Here is a 19,238-nt window from a genome sequence, read left to right as displayed (position 1 = left end):
AACCTCCTTTCGAGCCTGTCCCAGAGTCCTCTGCTCTGCACTGATTTCATAGCCCAAATAAGTTACTTGTTGATATATCATCTGGGCTTTCTTCTGGGATACCCGGTATCCTTGGAGCCCCAAAAAGTTCAATAAACTTACAGTTCAGGTTATGCATGTCTCCTTTATTCTGGTAGCAATCAAAATGTCATCCATATATTGTTGCATCTGTCCTTCATCAGATGGGGCTTCTCAAGATTCAAGATCTTTAGCAAGCTGATTTCCAAATATTGTCGGGCTGTTCTTAAATCCTTGTGGCAACACCATCCATGTGAGCTGGGTTTTACGTAAATATTGTCTGGTTGGCTTCATGGAGAGAGAGGCAAAAAGGCATCTTTTAAATCTAAAACAGTAAACCAAATCAAATTAGAGTTAATACAGTCAGAAAGGTGTATGGGTTTGCTACCACTGGGTAGAGGTCCTCTGTTATTCTGTTTATAACCCGATTTGTATGAATTTTTCTGTTACCGGTCGAATTCCTTCCCTGTCCTCCCTTTTCTAAGGGCATTGTTTTATCCTTACCGGCTTTTCTCCTTCTTTGATTTTTACCTCGACAGGTGGAGCATTTTGCCCTTCCAGGTACATCAGTAGTCTGTATCCTGGGATACACTTGACTCACAACTTCTTCATTAATCTTGCCTTCTGTAGGAACATTTGCTAAAAGCAAGCCCATTATTTTCCTATATTGCTGATCATTTACCTCCAGAGTAATTTCTCCTTTTTAAAATATGATTACTACATCCGTTTGTTCCAACAAATTTCTCCCAAAAGGTTTTGGGGACATATATAGAAATTTATCAATGCCTACTTGTTTACCCAATTTGTATTTCAAAGGTTCACAAAAATACGCCCTTTCACTTTGGCCAGTGACTCCCTTTACCTACTATGTAATTGTTACTTATTGACAATCCACCAAAAATTCCACTTGTTTCTGTTCATTCCAGGTTCCCATCAGTCTTTTTCAAAACTTGCTACTGTCCATTTCTCTCTCTGCCTTCTTCTTCTGTACCTTCCCCAACATTCATTTTCCTCACATAAATTGATCTCTCTCTAAAGGCTTTCAAAGCCTTCCAACCTCTTCAGTTCCATACTTTCTTATCCTTTCAACAATCTTCCTTTTCCCTGTTACTGAATACTCTCCAAGCTTCATCTAACAGCATTTCCAAATTTCTACTTTCTGTTGCTCTCAGTTTCTATAACTTCTCTAGGGGAGCTCGCACTATTTTGGGTGTCAGGCTAACCTGAGAGGCATATGGCTTGTTCTCCCCCTCCCTCCTTCCTCCTCTGCCACTTCTAGCAGCGTTTTTATATTTTTTTTTCCTTTCTCTCTTTGCTGCAGTTTAGACACAGGCGAGGCCATGCGGACAGGGGAGGTTGAGTTTATCTTACAGCTTGGCACAGGCCTGTAATTTATATTACAACACAGGCCTGGGATATTTTGCTTTCTTGTTTTTCCATTTAATTCCAGTCATAATACACTTAATATGCAATTCCAGTTAGCTCAGCGATAGTTACATTACTCAGTCCCGTTTACCTTTTGCAGATGTCAGAAAAACAACATATTAAACATAAGCCCATTATTTCTATTTTCCTAGATCCAATTCAATTCATATTCTAGCCACTTTGAAACCACTTTTAAATACAATCTCCCAAGCTCACATCCATCATAACATTTAGTTTGTTCTTTTTCCATATCTCAAACTAGCACTTAAATTCAATATGGATCAGAGTTTAACAACTTAAATCCTTTCCTGGTCTCAAAATTATTAGATAATAATAAAAGTAAATTAACTTAAAGTATTGTATCTCATCCTATTTTCCAAGTCCTGCAGAACAACATTTAATTTCCACTAATTGATATAACCCCACATTCAAACCACAACTGAATACAATATTGTTTCAAACCTTACTCTAATGTGTAAAGATGCATCCTAAGGAGAGCAAGATGGTACTTCAGTTTTCTAATGGAACCGGTTCCCATTTTGTTATTATGTCCCTGATTTCAGAGGGTGAAAAACATATCAGCATATATTTAGTTATACCACGTGCACCGTAATTTTAACTTATATGTCATGTGACTTAAATCAAGGTGGTTTAAGCTCATCTTCTGCTTTATACAGATCACAGGCTAAAGCATACCGCTATAAACAGTAATTACTGTAATTAGCACACACTCACACAGCTCACACAGATGCGGCTGGTTGGTTTTACAATTTACAAGTTACTTTATGATTTAGAATGGAATGCATGGAATGCCCGGGCACTTACAAAAGATAACACGCAGTTATAGACCAATTATTCCTTTTTCACTATTACCTTTTTCAGAAGCTGCAAAAAGAGAGATTTATGCATTACCCTTCACTCTTGCTAAGATTAGTCATTAGCAAAAGTCCATCCTGGCTTTTGAAATTGAGACACAGAAACCTCGGACTTGCTCGATCTACGCCCAAGATCACTAGCGGCTGATCCACAAATAGACAGCAACTCCCACTCACTTCCCAGGTACCTTTTCCACTGCGGAAACTCTGGCCACGCGTGAGACGTCTCTCCACAGCTTACTGGCTCCCCACAAATTGCAATTAAATGCAATTTTATTACAACATACCTTATCTGCTGTCGTGGCCGGAGATCTTTTGTCTGCTCCTGCAATGAACAACGGAGATAGAGATCTTTCAAAAAAAAAAAAAACTTCGGGGTGCGTCTAAGATGTCCTCCTCAGTTGTTCAAGCAGCCAAACAGAATGCCCTCCTGGCTGGCTCACCAAAATGAGGAACGGAAATGACTTTACAACCCTTGAGATTGTAAAGAAGGTATATATTTACCTATTTATTTACAATGCCAGACACACGGGGAATCATTTCACCTAACACATGTGTAAATTTCCGGTAGCTGTGAGCTTGGTTAAATGCAGTAAAGGGTTAGATATTCATTAAAGTTTTAGGAAGCCTATACATGTTCATAACCTGTCCCCGAGAAGGCAGTTCTTATTACAATGAGTTACAAAAGACCATTTACATAGTCTCCACCTCCGGTTCCTCCTGGTTGCAGCTGCGTAGTGATCGTGAACCCAGGTCCTCTTTCTCTGTACACGGTCACCTTTGGTCCAGTGTGATGAGTTGTTGGGACTCAGACTGCTAAGTTGGTTAAAACTGGCATATCTCCTGTCCTGTGCCCAAGTTTCTGTTATCTAGTTCACCCAAGGATGCACCCAAGGATTATTATCTTTGCAAGGCATCAGTGAAGTCCTGTTTCTCGTACAATAAGTTACACAAAGCTAAGCAAGGCTATGTGGGTTAAAGGGTTAGCTCTCTAAGTGTCTTTAGTGATGTGAGGTAGAGTTAGTTCTTTAAGTGTCAAGTGTTAGTTCTTTAAGTGTTAATTAGTTAATTGTCAATTCCCTGTATCACTCCTCCTCCTCTTCTTCCCTGCCTGTCCTTACAAAACAACCTATAGCCATCCATTGTGATTCTCTCATGCTCACATGAGTACTTGTTGCTGTACTGATGAAATTTAACAAGGGAAAGTGTACAGTCCTGCATCTGGGCAGGAACAACCCCAGGTTCCATTATAGGTTGGGAAATTACATATTAGAGAGCAGTGTAGGGGAAAGGGACCTGGGGATCCTGGTGGACAACAGGATGACCATGAGCCAGCACTGTGCCCTTGTGGCCAGGAAGGCCAATGGCATCCTCGAGTGTATTATAAGGGGGGTGGTTAGTAGATTGAGAGAGGTCCTCCTTCCCCTCTACTCTCCCCTGGTGAGACCCCATCTAGAATATTGCGTCCAGTTCTGGGTCCCTCAGTTCAAGAAGGACAGGGAACTGCTGGAGAGGGTCCAGCGTAGGGCAACAAAGATGATTAAGGGAGTGGAACACCTCCCTTATGAAGAAAGGCTGAGGGAGCTGGGTCTCTTTAGTTTGGAGAAGAGGAGACTGAGGGGTGACCTTATTAATGTTTATAAATATATAAAGGGTGAGTGCCACGAGGATGGAGCCAGGCTCTTCTCAGTGGCAAACAATGATAGGACAAGGGGTAATGGGATCAAGCTGGAACACAAGAGGTTCCACTTAAATTTGAGAAGAAACTTTTTCTCAGTGAGGGTGACAGAGCACTGGAACAGGCTGCCCAGGGAGGTTGTGGAGTCTCCTTCCCTGGAGACATTCAAAGCCTGCCTGGACACATTCCTGTGCGACCTCACCTAGGCGTTCCTGCTCCAGCAGGAAGATTGGACTAGATGATCTTTTGAGGTCCCTTCCAATCCCAAACATACTGTGATACTTCTAGATAAAGACAAGGCCTCACGGGTGGCATAACTGCCAGTACCAAGTAGAAACTGCCTACAGGTTCTGCTGTTAAAACTAGCTGGCTATTTGAGAGCGCGATATGGAAAAGGGCTGGAGACTGGGTCAGCAGATCGGTTTGCAAATATGCGTCGACTCACTGATCCACAGGGAAACACAAGGGAATTGCATAGCAGTGACAGTAATGATAATTTGGGTGCTGCCCCTGTGCATCAGGGTAGAGATATTCCTCGAGATCATTCTTATAATGCAGGGCAACGCTGGCAAGGGGTAATCAGAGATGCAACCATTGAAGGGATCATGTTACCTGATAGTATTACAGCAATGCCAGTGCACATAGATAACAGAGGACAAAGGCAGTGCTCGCCCTTTGATTGGAAAACGGTCAAGCAATTGCAAAGTGCAGTTATGCAATATGGTATGGATAATAAGCACGTGATGCAGCTAATCAATTCATTTTTCAAGGGGCAAGTACTACTCCGACAGATATTAAGGCATTGATGGAGTTATTGCTTCCCCCAACAGGGTATTTGCTGTTCTTGGAAAAGTGGCAGGGGAAGGTGGAATTGGCAGTATTAGAAAATGTTCATTTACCAGCTGATGATCCATTGCGATTAGCTAGCACGGACCAGTTACTGGGTCGTGGGCAATATGCAGATGGTGCCACTCAGGCAGCGCTTCATCCAAGGATTTTGCAGCAAACGCAAGGGCTTGCTCTGGCGGCAGTGAAAGAATTGCCAAATACAGGTAACCCTGTGCCACCCTATTCTACAATAAAGCAGGATCCTGGGGAACCATATATGAAGTTTGTGGACCGTTTAAAAGAAGCTATAGATGCTTCTCCTAACCTGACTCCAGAGGCAAAAGCTGCTGTGGGGAAAGATTTGGCCATGATGAATGCAAACACCCAATGCCAACAGATATTAGCCGGCTTGGGAAAAACTGCTTCTCTGGCGGAGACGATGGAAGCGTGTACACGGGTACCGATCATGCAACAGGAGGTAGAAAAGGCAAAAATACATGCTCAAGCCTATGCCACGGCCTTGGCTGCAGCACTTAAGCCTGCAATGAAAGGCCGAAGCCCTTCTTCTCGCGGCCTAGCATGTTTTACTTGTGGACAGACAGGACATATTAAAAGAAATTGCCCTCAGTACAGTCGGAGAGGGGGACCTAGTAATGGCACTAGTCAGTCGCTAGCTTCCCTCAATTATTCGCGCTTCGATGGCACGTGCAGTCGGTGTGATAAGTATGGACACCGAGCAGTGGAGTGTCGATCAAAATTTAAAAAAGATGGGACACCGCTAGCGGGAAACGGGAGGGCCAGCGCCAGGGGCTGGGGCGCGATGACACCACAATACCAGCCGAGAGGGGGAACAGCCATGGTTGCTTGTCCGAGCTCAGGGCAGCAACCTCAGGAAGCGCAGGCATCGATCTGGCCATGGGAACAGACGTCACAATAACAGACCGGTCTGCACATGTAGTTCCATCTACAGTAACGGGGCCCCTAGGGTATGGATTGAGTGCACTTTTAATAGGTCATTCTTCTGCTTCAAGACAGGGATTGTTTGTTTTGCCAGGATTAATAGACTCTGATCATGTTGGACCCATAGGTATTATGTTGCAAGTCCTAACACCCCCTGTGACTATTAAACAGGGAACCCGTATAGCGCAATTGGTACCCTTCAGAGCATGTGTCCCAAAGGCTTTAGATGCGGAAAGAGGTCAGAAAGGTTTTGGCCCTACCGGAGCCCCTGTGGTTGCTTTCAGGGAAAAACTGACTTTGGACAAACCATCTAGGGTAGTTTCCATATATGGGCCTGGAAGTGAGATTAGAAGAAAAAGAATGCTTTTAGATTCAGGCGCAGATGTGATGATTATCCCTCGCACTGATTGGCCTCTGTGTTGGCCTTTAGAAGCAGTAAACACCATGGTAGTGGGGATTGGGGGGGCCACTCCTACCGACATCAGCACACATATGGTTAAGATAAGAGAAGAGGTCGAGGGCTTAGAGGCATGGGTACGACCTTATGTTCTGAACATGACAATAGCATTATTAGGAAGGGATGTGATGTCTCAGTGGGGAATAGTCATGCAGTCACCTTTTTGATGATGGCCATTGCAGCGAGCAACATCCGACCGTGTATGAAGCTGAGTTGGGAAACAAATGATCCTGTCTGGGTGGATCAATGACCATTACCAAAAGAAAAGCTCACGCATTTAGAGTAGTTGGTTGAAGAGCAACTCCGTCTCGGACATTTGATCCCTTCCACCAGCCCGTGGAATACACCTGTTTTTACTATCCAGAAGAAATCAGAGAAGTGGCGTTTGTTACAGGACCTCATGCAATTAATGCAGTAATGAACGATATGGGGGCACTGCAACCAGGTCTTCCTACCCCAACCATGCTTCCAAAAGATTGGGATATAATTGTCATTGATTTGAAGGATTGTTTTTTCACGCTCCCATTACACCCAGAGGATTGTGAAAAGTTTGCCTTTACTGTTCCAGTGCTTAATCATCAAGCTCCCATGAAAAGATATCATTGGATAGTGTTACCTCAGGGAATGAAAAATTCTCCTACTATTTGCCAATGGTATGCAGATTTGGCTTTAAAGTCATTTAGGCAACAACACCCTCAGATGATCATCTATCATCATATGGATGATATCCTTTTGTGCAATGAAAAGGAAATTAGTGAGGATACAATAATTCAGTTGACAAAGCAATTAGGTCAGTGGGGTCTGGTTGTGGCACCAGAAAAGGTACAGCAAACTGCGCCATGGAAATATTTAGGATATGAACTAACCCAGGCCATGATTAGACCTCAGAAGCTTACTGTGAAAGCAAAGGCAGCAACCCTTTACGATGCAATGAAGTTGGTAGGGGACTTGCAGTGGATAAGAAATGTTGTGGGAATTACAAATACAGATTTGCAACCGTTGTTTAGTCTCCTTCGTGGGGGACGAGACCCCCAAGAACCACGGTGCCTTATACCAGAAGCACAAAAAGCGCTTGAGCAGATTGCAAGGAAAATTTCACAGAATACTGCTCAGCGGATAAGATCAGAATTGCCTGTTACTCTTTATGTCTATAATACCAATAAGGAAGTGGCAGGACTTTTGGCCCAGTGGAGCAAGGAAGAAAAGGATCCGTTGATAGTATTAGAATGGATATTTTTAAACAGTTAAAACCAAAAAACATCATTCAAAGGTGGGAAGCCATTGCCCAAGCGATAGTGAAAGGACTAAGCCGATATCTGACCTTGTCTGGATTGTATGTTGCTAAAATTGTGATCCCTATTTCTCTCAATTTGTTTGAACAGATCCTTCTCAAACATGACAATCTTGCCTTAGCTCTTGCCTGGATTCCGGTGCAGGTGGACAATCATTATCCACCACATCCCATATTTAAAACCAACCTGCCCTTGGAGCCTATGCCAATTGTTAGTGAGCGTCCATTAGATGCCATAACCATTTTCACAGATGCGAGTAGTCACTCACGCAAAGGAGGTTTTGTATGGTTTGAGAATTGTCAGTGCCATTCACAGATTGTTGTAGCTGAAGGATCGGTTCAAATTTTAGAGTTGCAAGTGGTGATAGCAGCATTACAAAAATGGCATAACTGCCCAATTAATCTGGTAGCAGATTCTCTTTATGTTGTGGGAGTTGTACAAAGAATACATAGAGCACTTTTGCAGCGATTTTCCAATTCCTTGTTGTTTGAAGCATTATTAGATTTGTGGAACATGTTAGATTATAGGACAGCGCCAGTATTTATAATGCATATAAAAAGCCACTCTAACCTACCAAGTGGTCTAGTTGAGGGAAACAACATTATAGACAAACTTGTGGCAGTGACAGATATATGTCCTTTTGAACAAGCCAGACAAGCTCACGAGTTCTTCCATCAGTCCTCAGCATCACTCCAAAAACAGTTTGCACTTACCAAGGAACAAGCTCGATCCATTATCACAGCTTGTCCTGATTGTGCTCACATAGTGCCTCTGCAACAAAAGGGAGTAAATCCTCGGGGCTTGCAGCCAGGTCAGTTATGGCAAACTGATATTACTGAATTTGCACCGTTTGCCTGACAAAAGTACATTCATGTGTCCGTAGATACCTGTTCAGGACTGCTGTGGGCTACAGCTTTGACCTCAGCAAATGCAAAAGCAGTAAAGTGTCATTTATTACAAGCTTTTGCTGTCATGGGTGTTCCTACACAGATCAAAACAGATAATGGTCCTGCATACCGTTCTGATACACTTGCAACTTTCCTCGTCCAGTGGAAGGTACAACACCTGTTTGGAGTCCCTTATAATTCTACTGGCCAGGCAATTACTGAGTGTGCACACCGCACATTGAAAAATCTTTTGTCTGTTTTGAAAAAACAAGGAGGAATTGGTGTGAGTCTGGAAGAGGTTTTGATGAAGGCATTGTATGTGCTGAACTGGCTTAATCCTAAAAGTGAAACTGAAATGGAACCTGTTGTTATGCACCATATCAAAAATGTCAAAGATTTTTCTGAAAATATACCTAAGGTTAGTGTGTTTAATCTGACAACACAACAATGGGAAGGTTCTATGTCATTAATAACCTGGGAAAGGGGATATGCTTGTGTTTCTACAGATAACCATAAAAATTCATGGATCCCAGGAAAGTGGGTGAGACCTTGGCTAGCTAACGAAGAAGAAACCGATTGCAATGATGACAACCCTTAACCTCAGAGGTGTTATCGCTTTAAGCAACGAATGTAGCCAATGTTGAGAATACCACTTTGTAAAACAGAGCAGTGATTAATTTTTTGTTATTGGCCATGGTCACAGTTATGAAGAGTTTGATTGTATGTGTTGTTTGAACTTAAAAGATAAAAAGATAGAAGATTTGCAGAACAAGAAGATGTTGGGTTTTTTGGGTTGGATGCCTTGTTTGGTTAAAAGGAATATTGAAAACAGGTCTGTTCGTGTTAATTGTAATTGTATTAGCCTTAATGTTCTTACCCCGTATTTTGCACTGTCTTCAAAGCATGATATGGAGTATTGTTAATATTATATTAAATAAAAGAGGGGGAGATGTAGCGGCAGGACCCCCCCCCCCGCTCCCCGGGGGGATGGGTTGTCGCCAGCCTGGCTGAGAGGTGAAGCCAGAGACAAAAGAAACGAAAGGAGTCCTATTAAAAGGTAGCAATGAATGAGCAATTGCAGAGCACGTGGACAGTACATGCAGCCTATCACGTTATTGTATAGCACGTGTTACAACCAATCACATTGTTGCAAGGTGCGTGGACAGGGCAGCTTTGGTATAAAGTTAGCCCGGTCCCACAATAAAGTGAACTCTGTGAACATCACATTGGTGTGTCAGGTTCCATCTCTCGCATGGAAAAGCAACAACCCTCATAACAATAGCTTTCAGGAGGCTGGGGTTCATTTGGCTGAAGCAGCAGGTGAAGTCCACACAGCAGCCATTGTTAGTAGCAGCCCCCTCAAATTGGAGAAACAGTGCAACACAATGGGCTTCTCTCCAAGTCATTGTCCATGCGTTCTTTCTGTCAGGGCCTCAGTTCTCTAAGTTCTTGATGGCGATGTTCAGGCAAATACTGCTCCATCTTCGGACTGACTCTCACAGATGTGAATGGGATGGAATACTTCAGTTGGTCAGTTTTTTGTCACCTGTTTCTCATTGCCCCTCTCGCGAGATGTACATCCATCCTTATTAGTCCAGCAACCTTGCATACCATTGCTATGTCTAGCAAAACATGTATCTGGCTTTCAAGAAAGAAGCTAATAAGAAGGCTTTAGCTGACAGGCAAATTCACTAAAAGAGAAACTTGTTTTTAACAAAACCATGACACGGCTCAAACATTGTGGCAAGACCAGTTCATCCAGCCACAGGAGATGTTACATTCAGTATAAGGTGAATTGAGATTTACATATCAAAGACAAGATAAAGAGCCACAGACAAGGCCAGCTGGCTGACGTGGTGAGGGATGTGCTGGAGGGCATATAGCTCTACCTTCTGATACGCCCAGCATGGCATGGCACAAAGGGAAAAACTGAGACCCTTCAGGACTTGCAAATCTTTCGCAGTCCCCCCCCCCAAACCCCTCCCCGAGTTTTCTGTCTTTCACAATATATAAAGACCCACCTTGTGCAAGCACTGGCAGCACCCACCCACCATCCTGAGGACCGCTCTGCTCACCAGTCTCACCACATGAATTGAACAAGACACTGGAGGATGCCACACATCGCTGGATCCGAGACTGCGAACTCCATCACACATAAAGGGGAGCCATAAGAATGGTGAAATCTTTTTCTCTCTTTTCTTTCTTTCCCATACTTCTACTTTTCTTGCTTTCCTTTTTATAAATAACACAGTAACATAAGATTTACAGCCCCACATATGCCACAAAATTTTTATGTTTACCAATTGAACCTACAATAATGTAAATCCTTCTGCCACCAAATCATATGACATTTGGACCAAGCTGCAAAATAAAAGCCTTTTGTCTGTGGACCTTAAGTACTGCGTGTACTGTTTTCCAACCAAAGGGGACCCACGAACCTGAGTCTCTTCTCACCCCCACTCATACCTCTGTGTGGGACATGACAAAGGGCTTCTTAGGAAGAGTGAGGAATCCCAACCTAGACCCCAGTTAAAATGGAATCACAGAATCACAGAATGTTAGGGATTGGAAGGGACCTCAAAAGATCATCTAGTCCAATTCCCCTGCTGGAGCAGGAACACCTAGATGAGGTTACACAGGAATATGCTGAGGCTGGTTTTGAATGTCTCCAGAGAAGGAGAATCCACAAACTCCCTGGGCAGTCTGTTCCAGTGTTCTGTCACCCTCACTGAGAAGAAGTTTCTTCTCATATTTAAGTGGAACCTCCTATGTTCCATTGCCCCTTGTTTTATTGTTGGTTGTCACTCAGAAGAGCCTGGTTCCATCCTCGCAACACTCACAGTTTACATATTTATAAACATTAATGAGGTCACCCCTCAGTCTCCTCCAAGCTAAAGAGACCCAGCTCCCTCAGCCTTTCCTTACAAGGGAGATGCTCCACTCCCTTAATCATCTTTGTGGCTCTGCGCTGGACTCTCTCAAGCAGTTCCCTGTCCTTCTTGAACTGAGGGGTCCAGAACTGGATGCAATACTCCAGATGTGGTCTCATCAGAGAAGAGTGGGGGGGGAGGAGAACCTCTCCTGACCTACTAACCACACCCCCTCTAATACACCCCAGGATGCCATTGGCCTTCTTGGCCACAAGAGCACTGTGCCGGCTCATGGTCATCCTGCTGTCAACCAGGACCCCTAAGTCCCTTTCCCCTACACTGCTATCTAACAGGTCATTCCCTAATTTATACTGGAACCTGGGGTTGTTCCTACCCAGATGTAAGACTCTGCACTTGCCCTTGTTATATTTCATTAAATTTTTCCCCACCCAACTCTCCAGTCTGTCTAGGTCTTGCTGGATGGCAGCACAGCCTTCTGGTGTGTCAGCCACTCCTCCCAGTTTGGTGTCATCAGCAAACTTGCTGACAGTGCACTCTATTCCCTCATCCAAGTCATTGATGAACATATTGAATAGTACTGGTCCCAGTACCGACCCTTTAGGGACTCCACTAGGTACAGGCCTCCAATTAGACTGCATCCCATTGACCAAAACTCTCTGTCTTCTTTCCTTCAGCCAATTCACAGTCCACCTCACTACCCAATTGTCCAGACCACACTTCCTCAGTTTAGCAGAAAGGATGCTGTGGGAGTCGGTGTCAAATGCTTTACTGAAATCAAGAAGGATCACATCCACTGCTTTGCCATCATCTATCCACCTCTTTATGTCCTCATAAAAGGCTATGACACTGGTTAAGCATGACTTCTCCTTGGCGAAGCCATGTTGACTGCCCTTAATGACCCTCTTATCCTTGATATGCCTTGAGATGGCACCAAGGATAAGTTGTTCCATCACCTTCCCAGGGATGGAGGTGAGGTTGACTGGTCTATAGTTACCCGAGTTCTCCTCCTTGCTTTCCTTCTCCTCTTCTTTTGAAGACTGGAGTGACATTTGCTTTCCTCCAGTCCTCAGGCACCTCTCCTGTTTCCCACGACTGATGATGGAGAGTGGCCTAGCAATGACTTCAGTCAGCTGCTTCAGCACCTGCGGGTGCATCCCATCTGGACCCATAGATTTATAGATGTCCAGATTGCTTAATTGGTCCTTAACCCAGTCCTCATCAAACAAGGCAAACTCCTCCATTGTCCTGCCTTCCTCTGGGGCCTCAGGGGTACGGGACTCCTCAGGACAGCCTCCTGCAGTGTAGACAGAGACAAAGAAGGCATTCAGTTACTCTGCATTCTCTGTATCTTTTGTCACCAGGGCACCCACCTCGTTCATTAGTGGGCCTACATTGCCTCTAGTGTTAGTTTTATCTGCAATGTATTTGAAGAAGCTCTTTCTGTTGTCCTTGACCCCTCTCGCCAGGTTTAATTCTAAGGAGGCCTTAGCTTTCCTAGTTGCCTCCCTACATCCTCTGACAACAGCCTTACAGTCTTCCCAAGTGGCCAGCCCCTCTTTCCATGAAGTGTACACTCTCCTCTTCCACTTGAGCTTGCCCAGCAGATACCTGTTTAACCAAGCCTGTCTCCTGGTTCCCTTCCTTGACTTCCTACGTGTCGGGATGCTCTGATCTTGAGCTAGGTAGAAGCAGTCCCTGAATGCTAACCAGCTATCTTTGGCCTCTTTTCCTTCAAGTACTCTGTCCCACGGGATTTCCCCTATCTGTTGTTTGAAAAAGCCAAAGTTGACCCTACTGAAGTCCAGGATTGCAATTCTACTTCGTGTTTTGTTCCTGCCACGTGAGATCCTGATCTCCACCATCTCATGGTCGCTGCAACCAAGGCAGTCCTCAACCTTTACGGCTTCAACCAGACCCTCCTTGTTAGTGAGAATGACATGCAGCAGCACTCCTCTCCTAGTTGTCTCATCCACCATTTGCATCACGAAGTTATCATCAATGGACTGGAGGAACCTCCTGTGTAGAGGGGTTTCTGTTGGATGGAGATTTGTTATTGAACTAGCCAGGCCCAAAGGAATTTCAAGGCCACCTCGGAAAGCTGAAAACAGGACCTGCTGTGTGGGTGAGGCAGTTCTACAATAACAGGGCCTCAACATGATGTAAATTGACGGACTTATCAGCAGTGATACTCCAGCGCGTGGACAGCTCATGAACATAGATGATATCCAGTCAGTGAATGCATATTTGGAGCATGGACGTGTGATCAGAAAATAGTTGCATATATAGGGAGGCTTGTTTCTGTAATAAATGGCTCTAGAGTGATTCACATTGAATCGGAGTGCAGGGTCCTTTATTCATTCCAACACTCCTGGACTGTGGATGGCTGGCTGAGTAGTCCTTCCAGGAAACATCAGGGTAGTTAAAATCCCCCACGACGAATAGGGCCTGTAATTGCGAGGTTGCTCTCAGCTGCCAGTAAAAGGCCTTGTCAACTTCCGCATCCTGATCTGGTGGCCTGTAATAGACACCCACAACAGTATCACCCCTGCCCCTTAAGACTCACCCACAGACTCTCAACTCGCTCCTCATCCGCCCCTGCACAGTACTCAGTACACTGTAGTTGCTCTCTCATGTAAAAAATGCTATGATTAAGTTATAAAAGATGTACTCATCATTAACCAATTGACATGAGATAAATGCTTTCTGACCACCCGCAAAATGAGGGGATATTTTTCAAGTTTTAGATCCTTCAGGAAGGAGACAGAAGATTGAGTAATACATTGTTTAGAAGCAGAGGGTTTATATTTAACTCATAATTAATAGATGCATTGTAAGTAAGAAACTAAACAATTATTACTAACATCATCAATTATTTCTTGGTATAGATGTACTGTATGTCAAAATTTTCAAAAATTGTAATGCATATGTAATAATTATGTGAATATAAGAAACGAAAGAGCATCCAGTCGTTGGAGCGCTTATGGAGGATGATCCCCAGTGTGGCGATTAGAAACAATGCACACTGGGACGCAGACAGAGATGGAGATCCTGGTTCAAAACCTTTGGTCTCTGAGGTAGTGAATCTGGAACACGGAAGTGTTTTTCCACTGCTGTGATAGAGGAGGGAGGCATGGTACAATTCAAAAAATTTAAAGTATATGCTGCATTGTCTAATTGTTCTTGAGGCGTCATATTCTCCCTTTTTTGTTTTAATAACATCTGTTTCAGTGTGGAATGTGCTCGATCAGTGATAGCCTGTCCAGTGGGAGAATGTGGAATACCTGTGACATGCAAACCACTCCATTGCTATAAAAAATATTCCGTGGATCTAGCAGTGTATCCAGGACTGTTGTCAGTTTTAATCTGTTGTGGCACATATATAAAAGATGGGTCATGGCCTATTAAGACCTGAATCCACTCTCTGTGTTTTTTAGATCAGAATAACAATCAGTTCTAGAAGCTGAGTAATAGTTTTATGGAAAAAACTGGGGAAAATGATCCATTCCAAGTATATTAGTCTGTTAGCTTTCTCATCATATTGTCCTACAATAGCCACAGGTTTTGTGTTGTAACTATAAATAGACAAATATGCAAGTCCAATTGAATACAGTCAGCCTGTAAGGTTGTCATAGAGTTGTTCATCAAAGTTTCTAACTCCATTTTGGTTTTCATATTTATTGGATATTGGTTTTCCTTACCAAATCTAAGTCCTGTTTCAGTTCTATCAGTGTATTGTTGGCTTTACCGATACTTTGGCTGCCCATACTAGTGGAAATACAGCATCCAAAATTTCCTTGGAGATTTCTTGCTTGCAGCAAGCTGATCTGCACCATCCAAGCATCTTCTTATGGGACATGCAACTGAACAGAATTCTCAGAAAATGTTATTTGAGCTTACAATTTACTTAACAAATCTTGACCCAAGAGAGGTATAGGGCTTTCTGGCAAACACAAGAATTCATTGGTTAAAACTTTTTTCCAAATTTGGCATTCCACTGGTTTCAAAAAATGGTCTGTTTTTTCCTTCCCACAATCTCAAAAACTATCACAGTGAATTTACTAAGAAGTCTCTTACAACTAGTTGCCACAGAATAAGTCTATTAACAAATTTTTGGTTTAATTTCCCAGTTTCATTAGAACGATGGATCTGCTGGGGATGCCTTTAAATTTCACCCTCAGACTTCTCCATTCAGTATTACAACATTGCTGCAGTGGGGGGGGAGAAAGCCCCCCTTTCACCACTTTAAAAGCAGGCATCCAGTTTTTTGTTTTTTGTTTTTTTTTTTTTTGTTTGTCTTCTTACTGCAGTTTAGTTCCAGGCAAGGCCACGCAGGTGGCATTAATTGCTGGTGCTAAGTGGGAGCTGCTTAGGAGCTGCCAGGGAGCTAAGTTTATCTTGCAGCTTGATACAGGCCTGGAATTTATGTTCAAACAGCACAGGCAGGGGATATTTTGCTTTTTTATTTTCCCATTTCATTCCAGCCATAATACACTCTATATGCAATTCTAATTAGCTGAGCAATAGTTACATTCCTCAGCCCCATGTACCTTTTGCAATTTCTTAAAGATGTCAAAAACCATCATATTAACCACCAATTCATTACTTTTATTTTCCTAGATCAAATCAGTTCACATTCTACCAGCTTTGAAATACAACTTCTTCCAAGTTCACATACATCATAGCATTTAGTTCTAGTTCCCATAGCTCCAGCTAGCACATAAATTCAAAGCAAATCAGAGTTTAACAACTTTTTTTAACAAGTCTTTTCTGGTCTGAAAATTATTATATAACAATAAGAGCAATTACTCTAATGTATAAGGATGCATCCTAAGGAGGAGCAAGGTGGTATGTTAGTAGTGGAACCAGTTCCCATTTTGTAATTATCTCCCCAAACAAAATTCTTTTGGTACCGAATATAAATATGCAAACTAAAATACTGAGCTCAGATATGAAAACCAAACACCAAGTTCAAATATGCAGATGGATCACAATTACACTAATTCAAGACAATATCTCGATTTTAGCATTGCACTTTTGAACCACTTACTGCTCAGCTAAGTGGAGGTGCCGCTGGGTCTCCCTGACAAAACAGGTCAGTGTGCACTGGAGCCCAATCGGCACCCCCATTGCCCTAGCAAGCTGGACTGGGCAAGGCTTTTATTAGCATCTCATCTGGGGTGCTATAACTGTTATCCCAAAACCAGGATTCTTTACTTGGTGTGCATACAAAAGAGTCAAATTTAGTACACCGAGATGAGACACAGCCTATCACAGAGTAGCGCAAGTCTGAATGTTGGAATAAAGCTAGCATGCTAGAAAGAAAAGTAACAGCTGTTAGACACAAAATCTTATCATCACATTCACACAATAAAGAACTGAATTACGGTCTTCTGTATAATCAGAAAATGTACATTTTGAGTCAACGGATTCTCATGATTTAGCAGTCTGTGAACTTACTGTACCATATAACAGGCAAAGACTTATTAAACTGTAGTATGCTTAAACAGATGCCTAAAAAGAAAACAGGTTAATAAGGAAAAGTATCTAGCAGAGTGGTCTGCAAGTTTGCCACTGAGAAGAGCCTGACTCCATCCTCGTGGCACTCACCCTTTATATATTTATAAACATTAATAAGGCCACCCCTCAGTCTCCTCTTCTCCAAACTAAAGAGCCCCAGCTCCCTCAGCCTTTCTTCATAAGGGAGATGCTCCACTCCCTTAATCATCTTTGTTGCCCTACGCTGGACCCTCTCCAGCAGTTCCCTGTCCTTCTTGAACTGAGGGGCCCAGAACTGGACACAATATTCCAGATGGGGTCTCACCAGAGCGGAGTAGAGGGGAAGGAGGACCTCTCTCGATCTACTGACCACCCCCTTGTAATACACCCAAGGATGCCATTAGCCTTCCTGGCCACAAGGGCACAGTGCTGGCTCATGGTTATTGACCTTAAAGACTGTTTTTTTAATATCCCGCTGCACCCAGACGATGCCCCTAAATTCGCCTTTTTGGTTCCAAGCGTCAACATGCAAGCTCCGTTGCAAAGATACCAGTGGGTTGTGCTGCCACAAGGAATGAAGAATAGCCCCACGATATGTCAGTGGTATGTAGCTAAAGTACTTAGTCCGGTTAGGATCGCAATGCCTGGTGTCTTATTGTATCATTATATGGATGATATCCTAGTGGCCGCACAACATCACGAGGTCATGGAGAAAGCTGTGGCCCTTGTCACGGCTGCTGTTAACTCAGCAGGCCTCTGTATTACGCCAGAGAAAATTCAAAAAATACTGCCATGGAAGTACCTAGGCTGACACATAAGGGCTCAAACTATAGTTCCTCAGCCCTTACAAATACAGACAGACATAAGAAACTTACATGATGTACAGAGATTGTTGGGAACAATTAATTGGGTCCGACCGCTGTTAGGAATTACTAATACAGACTTAAAGCCTTTATTTGAACTGCTAAAAGGAAGCACCGACTTGTGTGCCCCTTGTAGCCTTGGACCAGAAGCTATTGACTCCTTACAGAAAGTTGCCACAGCAATCACTCATAGGCAAGTACATCGTTGGGCACCTGAGTTGTCTTTTTATCTTATCATTCTGAATCCTGCTAGACAGCCGTGTACCCGACAACTCCACACACTGATATTCCAATGGGACTCACAGAAATTAGATCCCTTATTAATCATTGAATGGGTTTTTCTACCAAATCAATCTACAAAAACTATTTTTACACAACATGAGATGTTTGCTTCTTTAACAATTAGAGCCAGACAACATTTGTTAACTTTATCAGGAACAGATTTTGCTTGTATCTGCTTACCTGTAACCACTTTATATTTGCAGTGGCTTTATCGACAGTCAGATGCCTTTTGCACTGCCGTTAGCTAATTACACGGGTTAACTCACGTCCCACCCACCTTCACATAAACTGTTTAATGTTGACTTCCACCTCATCTCTATACCAAAAAGAAGCTACCAGCCGTTACAAGCCCTTACTGTGTTTACAGATGGATCTGGGAAATCACATAAATCGGTCATCCTGTGGTGGGATGATCAGCAAGGGCGATGGGACTCAGACGAACAAACCGTTCCTGGCTCTCCCCAGATAGTAGAGTTGACCGCAGTTGTTCGAGCCTTTTGGAGGTGGTCTGCACCACTTAATAGTATCACTGATTCACCTTATGTTGCAGGAATTGTTGAACGAGCTGAAGCATCTGTAGTACGTGATGTAATGCATTCTGACTTATTTGTTTTATTGCAGGAGCTTATTTTTCTCTTAGACTCACGTCCTCATCCTTACTTTGTTATGCATGTCAGATCACATACTTCTCTACCTGGCTTTATTGCAGAAGGGAACCGACGAGCTGATTTGCTGACATTACCAGTGCAAGTATTACCGGATCACGTAGCACAGGCTAAGCTTAGCCATTCCTTTTTTCACCAGCATGCTGGAGGTCTCAAACGATAGTTTGGCCTTACTTCCCAACAAGCGGCTAATATTATCGCTGTATGCCCCGACTGTCAGAAACACTCTTTTCCGTCAATAGTAGGAGGAGTTAATCCCAGAGGACTGCAGAGCTTACAGTTATGGCAAATGGACGTTATGCATTATCCGGAGTTTGGTAAATTGAAATATGTCCATTTCTCTATTGACACCTTTTCAGGTGCTTTGTTCGCTTCTTGTCACACAGGGGAGAAGACATGTGATGTTCAAAAACATTTGATGCGTGCTTTTGCCACCTTGGGTATACCCTCTCAAATAAAAACAGACAATGGCCCTGCATATGTCTCAGCCACTATAAAAACCTTTCTTGATTCCTGGGGTGTGACCCACACTAATGGCATCCCTCATTCCCCTACAGGTCAATCCCTGATTGAACGCTCCCA

General features: G+C 43.3%; 1 protein-coding gene across 1 annotated transcript in view; it reads right to left on the bottom strand.

The window, feature by feature from the left end:
• The window catches only part of LOC139826324 (syncytin-A-like), a 40,293-nt gene extending 21,705 nt beyond the window's left edge, over positions 1-18,588 (bottom strand). The window contains 1 exon segment of the mRNA XM_071801621.1: positions 18,530-18,588. Coding sequence (XP_071657722.1) covers positions 18,530-18,588 — 59 coding nt within the window.
• Between the last annotated feature and the right edge of the window lie 650 nt (positions 18,589-19,238).

The sequence above is a fragment of the Patagioenas fasciata genome, chromosome W (assembly GCF_037038585.1).
Source record: "Patagioenas fasciata isolate bPatFas1 chromosome W, bPatFas1.hap1, whole genome shotgun sequence".
NCBI classification, from domain to species: Eukaryota; Metazoa; Chordata; class Aves; order Columbiformes; family Columbidae; genus Patagioenas; species Patagioenas fasciata.
Note: the sequence above shows the minus strand (reverse complement) of the source record. Positions and strands in the feature narration are given on the sequence as shown.